The 7489-nt window shown below is 42.4% G+C and overlaps 1 protein-coding gene across 1 annotated transcript; it reads left to right on the forward strand.

Moving 5' to 3' along the window:
* The first annotated feature begins 3427 nt into the window (after window positions 1–3427).
* Window positions 3428–7289, forward strand: LOC125165421 (HLA class II histocompatibility antigen, DR alpha chain-like). Its single transcript, XM_047858311.1, has 5 exons — window positions 3428–3585; window positions 4743–4988; window positions 5451–5732; window positions 6029–6194; window positions 6883–7289. Exons 1-4 carry the CDS (start codon window positions 3504–3506, stop codon window positions 6181–6183), a joined length of 765 nt encoding a protein of 254 aa, XP_047714267.1. The 5' UTR covers window positions 3428–3503; the 3' UTR covers window positions 6184–6194; window positions 6883–7289.
* Window positions 7290–7489: the final 200 nt, after the last annotated feature.

Raw genomic sequence — 7489 nt, forward strand, 5'->3', positions numbered from 1 at the left:
ACATTCACTTGACACATGAACTAGGTACATTCTTTTTAATCACTCTCTAGCACCTTATCTTAATCCAGTCGATCAGCAAGCCTAGTGATTCATCTTTATGTTTCTTAACTTTTCATCTTCATACTACATGTATTCTTCTTAAATTTTCAGCGAGGGTTCTGCATTTTATTCTCACTAAGACATGTCCTGCCTTTTCGTCTTCCTCCCTCTCTCTGAATCCATCCCAACTAGAACGTGAGTAAGATGAACTCAACTCACTTCTGCCTGCAAAAATTTCCAGCAGGGGGTAGAAAAGGATTTATCTTAAATCCAATTGGGACAATTGATTCTTACATTGTTCCAAACAGTTTAATGGCTGAATTCAGATATGTTTGTGCAATTTACAGGAAATTTTAGAATGCTCTACTTACTAAAATTTAGCAAATAAATCCTATGGTATGCTATAATTCCTATACAACATCACGAGAAGAACTCCTCTAATGAGTGTGTGTGCATCTGTGTGTGTGTGTGTGTGTGGCATTAATCTGCATGTTCTTATTGACAAAGATTACCCAAGCAGAGAAGCGTGATTTCACAACCCCAGGGCCTATTAAAAACTCAGACTTTTAAGAATATATTTCAGGTACAGGTGAAGAGAAAATGAATCAAATTCACTTACTGTCATTCTCCCAAGTTAGAGATGGGCCAAAGCACCATGGTCTCTTTATTCACACAGAATAGGTTAGGGAGGCCCACGACCACGCCACTCTAGCACATTGGTTAATATCAACAGTTGGCAGTCTTTACACTGAAAGAAATTTATTTCAGAACACTAGCTTCTGCCACCTCTCAAGATGGGATGGAGAAATGAAACAGAACCAGTAAAGTTTCTCCATGTAGATTTGGGAAGGACATACCTGGATTGATATTCCTCCCCAATGCCACCATCAACTCTGATAGGAAGTTCTGCATGCTAAGAGCAAAAGGCATGGAAGGAAGCCAAAAGAAGGGGCTGGAGGTTCGTTGAACACAAACCACACACACATGAAGCGGTGAGGTCTCAGACATAACCTGGCTCCATGGAAAACTATCATGTCCAAACCCTCCCCTGAGAGCCCAATTAATATTTTTTCTGGTTCTAGGTTACCCACTGTGGTGACCCCACCTGAGTGAACCATGGTGGAGATAAACAGATGCTAGAGATCTAGATGTATCAAGATGTAAATATATTTTAGTAATTTTCCTGTCAGCTTCTGTGATTTGTGGGTACTACAGGGAATAGACGTAAGAGTCTCTTTGCCCTGGGATCTGGATGTGGCCTACACATTGCAAGTGAAAGTTAGTAGTATGAGATTTCGGAGGTGGCAGGTAGACTGAAGCTATCTCGGGTGGTGGACACAATGGTTTCACACGCAGGAGTCTTGGCAACAGCCTTGTGTTCCCAAGGCAGTCTTTCCCTTGGGGCTCTAGAAGAGCTGAGATGTCCATAGAGGCTTCCCACAGGTTCTTGACCCCTCAGAGTTAGGAGTCTGCACTGACCTGTGCTCCTTCAGGCTTCCTAACAGTCTAAAGATGGAAGTCTCTATTATATAGAAAAATTGTAGCAAACAGTTCTGTTGAGAGTGTCTCCAGGGACTTCTATTTACAGACTGGACTTTTACTAGCACAGTGGCTCCACACCATTTGATGCCACTGAGAAGACCTTATTCAAGTGTCCTCGGAAATCCCCTCAGACTTAGGAAGCTCCCCCAAGTATAGGAAGAGACCTGGTGACCATGAGTAGAGTCCAGATAGGAACTTCTCTCCTGTCACAGAAAAGGGAAATGAAAGTATTTTCTAAAGTTTCCCAAATGTAGTAATTTCCTGAGGAGAACCAATCAGTGCTTTAGAACTCAGCCATATCATAAGTTGCTGCAAAACACCTGAGGGTGAAGGTGCTATTACAACATACAAAATGTTTTTATATAAAATGCCTGTTTACCATATATTTATGAGCACCTTAAGAACAACTTAGTATGCCAGCCAGCAAAGGGCAGGCATAACAACATCAGACTTGCTTTTTCCTCTGAGAGAGGAGATGAAAAGCCTAAATCATCGGACCCGACTCTCAGCAGAGACTGATACGGTAGAACTCTCATCTGGACCATTCTTTTGCCTCCAGGAAGTGTATTTCTTAACAGTTTTAGGGCAACACTGTGTTGTGGATCTCTCCCAAGTGATCCAAAAACCAGGGTCAGGGGATGTTCAAAACCCTTGGATGTGATTAGATATTCAGTAATGATAGGGTTTTCTCCCTCATAATTTGTGAGGGCAGCTGTGGGGCAAATAAGGCATCAGCACAGTAGTGTGGAAATCCACCCTGAGCATATGTGTCATGACTGATATTCAACAGTGAACTCACCATCAGATGGCCTGCCTCACTGACAGGTCTCTCTTCACTGGTTGTATTCAGATTCCAGCCCTTTCTATGTGTGGTTTAATTGTCCTTATGATGGCCCCGTATGTTCAGAAACATCAGGGCCAGAGTGTTTTAACTTTCCGTTTTCTCAGGAGAGAATATCAAAATAAATTCTTAGGAACAGAATTTCAATAATTTATGTCATGAGGACAGCAGTCATGATCTTATGACATGAGGAAGGTTATGGTCAAGCTTTCCTGTAGTTTCTTATCTCTATTACTGCCAGTAAAATAGATAGTCTCTGCCCAATTTGCTCTACCGTATTCATCAACCTGATTCCTCAAGTGAGGTGTGTCCCCCCAGTCTACTCCAAGCTCTGGTCATATTTCAAATAGTAGAGATTAGAGTCCACGGTTTCCAGTAACCACCACCTATGACATCTCTAACATCCATGTATAGTTAGGGGAATGTTGAAACTAACTTTCACCTCTGATGTTCTCTAAATATGGTACAGTACCATGGATGCCCAGCTCTTGGACTGAGTTGTCCCTCTGGGACAGTAGGACATGGAGGAGAATCTTAAAGCAATAAGAAGCTTCTTAAGTGAAACTCTGTCACACAACACTGCCAAAATCAGGCATTCTCCATGGCATGACAATTTACCATCTCTTAAGATGGTTTATTAGCCCTGAATTAGCATCCCCAGCTGTCACAGCACAGAGGAATCATCTGTCATTAGCTCTCACTTTGGTGTGTTTCCATTGACTCTCCTCTCACTATTAAGCTTCAAGCACATCTCTTTCTAGCATTTGGGCTGAAATGGAAGAGTCTGTGAGTAACTTCACAACATTCTTAAAAACCTGATGTTTTGTGTTGTTATTTGGTTGTGTGTTTATTTGATTAAGAACTTTATTTCTTTATCTAATGAATGAAGTGGTTCCTTTCCTGAACCATTTACAATAGCCCTTCCCTTAGTAACAGATGTGCCATCTCAAAAGGTCTTTGTGATTGGCTGTACCTTAAGTGATTTGAATTTTTAATGTCAGACCTTCTCTTTTCTTCTAGTCTTGTCACTTCTACCCCAGTCTAAGGCTCTACTGCCCCCATCAAAGCACCAAAGAAGAAAATGACCATAAATGGAGTCCTGGTGCTAGGATTTCTTATCGTGGCTTTCCTGATGTGTCCTCAGGAATCCAGGGCTATCAAAGGTAGGTGCTGAGAGAATCAAATCTAGGGATATGAGCTCTGAAAGCACTGGAGAGATGAACTGTAGACACTTGCAGGACAATCTTTGAAGTGAGCAAAATGATGACAGGTATTATGTTGCTATAAATCTGAAAGTATAGCAAATTGTAGTCTGGAGGAGTGCTGCCATTACCATTAATTGAAGTCAATCACATGTAGTTTAGAGAAGCAAAAACTTAGGTCTATATTGACTAATACCATTGACTTTGAAGTGTGCCAAATGTGAGGGAGGAGTAGGATCTGAGAAGCATTAATAAGCTGCTGTCTGGGCTTCAATGTCTCTTACTGGAAAAATGAGTGCCATTACAAATTTCAACCTCACATAATTTTGTGGGGATTCAATGAGAAAACAATATGAGATGTTCTCAGCTCCTGTACTTAGAGAATACATGCTGGTTAAATTTTGGCATGTGAATCTTATCAGCATATTTTGAGCACAGATATTATATTGATGATCACTAGAAAGGAACATCGCCCCAGAGCAACAATGTATCCAGGGAGAGGGAAGGCCAGGTACCTGATATGAATTGCAGTATATATGTGTATAGATATCAGAACATTTGTTTTCTAGGTAAAGTGAATACAATCTTGTATGTCAATTTTATATCCATTGACCGAAGAGAATTCAATATTTCATTTGATTCCAGAGTTCAGGACATAGCCTTTTAAAGAGTGTCTCCCTATTCTTAAAACTGCAATAGTCTGAGAAATTCACACAACTAAGCCTGAAGTGTATTCAATGCCTGGGAAAATACAGTGAGTGATCAATTCCTTTTTAGCAGCTGCTGGTGAATTTCCAAAGAGTGGATCACTTCACAGCTTGTAACATGGAGCTTAACAACAGCTTCACAAGACTGAGGGATATTCATCCCTCTTTCCCTTCAATCCACCCTCTCTAACTCTGCCCCTTTATTTCTGCCTTAGAACTCTGTTCAGCCTGGATGTCCTCCACCTGACCCTCATCTTCAGACTCATCCCTGCCCTCCACCACTCCTTCACTCTGTATGGTTCCACTCTGTATGGTTCCACTGCCCCTGCCAACATGTTTGTCTCACATACTGGATTATTCTTACTCTCTTCCACCTGGTACCCACTCTGACACCCTTTCCTGCCTTTTCAGAGGAACATGTGATCATCCAGGCTGAGTTCTATCTGAAGCCTGACTCATCAGGCGAGTTTATGTTTGACTTTGATGGTGATGAGATTTTCCATGTGGATATGGAAAAGAAGGAGACAGTGTGGCGGCTTGAAGAATTTGGACGTTTTGCCAGCTTTGAGGCCCAGGGTGCCTTGGCCAATATAGCTGTGGACAAAGCTAACCTGGACATCTTGATAAAGCGCTCCAACCACACCCCAAACACCAATGGTAACTTCTACACCGCTAGACATTGCAATCCTAATGTTGAAACAGATGCTTTGGATTGTGTTACATTTTTGTGACTGACTTTCCCTCCCAGGGGCTTAGAGTCGCCATCAGCAAGCCCCTACCTCTCATGCCAAAGGCCCAAGAACAATGTATGAGTTTATTCCTTTCCTGAGGTGCTCACATCTTATCCTCACCACCCACAGTGACTCATACTGTGAGTCATTGCCCCAAATCTATGCCAGGAGAGACAGGAATAAAATTATACCCATTACTTAAAGTATCCCAATATATCTTATACCATAACATTGGTTCCAATTCATGGGGGAGAGTATCAGAGATAGGTATCTGAGACTGTGGCATAGAATCTCGGGACACATTTCCAATTGCTTTTTCAAAAGCTTCAGTGGGAGGGAGAGGGTATAGCCTAAGCAGGGAGGCCTAATTTCTGTCATGCGTCCCCAGAACCTCCCGAGGTGACGGTGCTCTCAAACAGCCCTGTGGAACTGGGAGAGCCCAACATCCTCATCTGTTTCATCGACAAGTTCTCCCCACCAGTGATCAATGTCACGTGGCTTCGAAATGGAAAGCCTGTCACCACAGGAGTGTCAGAGACCGTCTTCCTGCCCCGGGAAGACCACCTTTTCCGCAAGTTCCACTATCTCCCTTTCCTACCCTCGGCGGAGGATGTCTATGACTGCAAGGTGGAGCACTGGGGTTTGGATGAGCCTCTTCTCAAGCACTGGGGTATGGACCATCCGTCAATCTCATTTCTTCTATGGTTTCTTCCCATGATGCTTTGGTGCTTTGAGACCCAGAGTACTGTAACTCATCCATAACCATTGCTACAAATCCTATTCCTTGTCTTATCCCATTATTCAGCTCCCACTTGTTAATCTGCATTCCCTTCATATATCATTCTGTCTTCCTCTTATTTAGGTGACTAGTAACTCTTCATTGACTAAATGTCTACATTTGCATCTAAGTGCTTTTCCAGACCATGATCATTGCTTCTGTACCATACTCTGTTTTATTTTCCCCAGAGTTTGATGCACCAACCCCCCTCCCAGAGACAACAGAGAATGTGGTGTGTGCCCTGGGCCTGGTCGTGGGTCTGGTGGGCATCATTGTTGGAACCATCTTCATCATCAAGGGCATGCGCAAGGTCAATGCTGGTGAACGCCGGGGGCCTCTGTGAGGCATCCACAGGTGGGTTTAATGTGGGCAGAGGAAGACATATATGGAGTTTACCAAGGGTAGGAAACAGCATGGGAAAGAGGATTGTGATGCCTTTAAAGTGATAGGAAAGTCATGGCTCTTGCTAGGATATCTTTGCTAGGATAGAGCCAGACATTGACATCGTCTGGTATCCCAAAGCTTCAAGATCCCTTATTTCTTTCCGTACGTGTGTACCTAGACCAAAACTTCAGTCTTGGAAATTACCTCCACTACGTAAGACCATTGTTTCACATCAGAGTATTGAATCCAAGTGTTCAAGGAAACATTTGGGCACTTCCTGGTTTGTATTTCCTGAGGCAGACCTTCAGTTAAGAAGGGTTTCCAGAGTTTGGCTCACTTGGGCTTAGGGCAGATTCAGTGCATGAAATGAAATTCTCTTGAAGGTCAATACCTATATTGACCTTCTCTAATCTGAAAAGTGATGTTGAAACTTCCAAGAGAAGGTAAGCAGTGCTCTGCTCATTCATCCTTACTCAGAGTGTAGGGGATGCAGTTCATGTTGGAACAGTGGTATTCAGGTTGTGTTTACTGGACAGATGTGAGAGGAATGTTATGAGGCTTTTCCAAAACAAAGGATTAAGGGAGAAGAAAAAGGATCTGAAAAAAGAGCTTAAAATACTCATCTTAATCTTTAGTAACCATGTATGTCTTTCTACAGGCAATGGCTTTTCCCAAAGAGAAGATCAATGAAGAAATGTGTGCCTTGAAAGCTGTATAAGCCTGGCAATATCCCAATTGCTCACCTCACTGAAGACAACTATTTTTCGGCATTTTCAGCCCTTTAGCTATTCTAAGAAGAATGATGCCTTCCTGATCTGTCCAGGCTCTGCTGTGGAGTTATTCCCTGTTTATTGCCCTTCTTGGGTCTATTTTTCTCCATTTTCTACCATCATTTGATCATCACCATGTGTTGCCTCTGGAATAGACCCCAGAGGATCCCTTCTCTGCCCAGAAACACTTTGAATGTTCAATTCAAACATCTCTTCACGCTTATTGCTTGGGTTTCTCCCAACTGTGATTGTGTTTTTTTTTAAACACAATAAACTTTTGATGTTCTGAGGGAAAGTTTGGTGTGTAAGCCAGTTCTTCACAGAGACTAGAGAATATATATGATTCTTTCTTCCAAAATGCGTGAATGTTGAATGTCTGTGATAAGTTCTGTAAGTAATCAGAAATATCTAGGTTCATTAGGACCATGCCTCACTTGTAGCATCCATAAGCAATTCAGTTGCTGTGATCCAGTCCCCCTATGGAAAACCCTAGAG

This window comes from Prionailurus viverrinus, chromosome B2 (genome assembly GCF_022837055.1).
Source record: "Prionailurus viverrinus isolate Anna chromosome B2, UM_Priviv_1.0, whole genome shotgun sequence".
Classification (NCBI taxonomy): domain Eukaryota; kingdom Metazoa; phylum Chordata; class Mammalia; order Carnivora; family Felidae; genus Prionailurus; species Prionailurus viverrinus.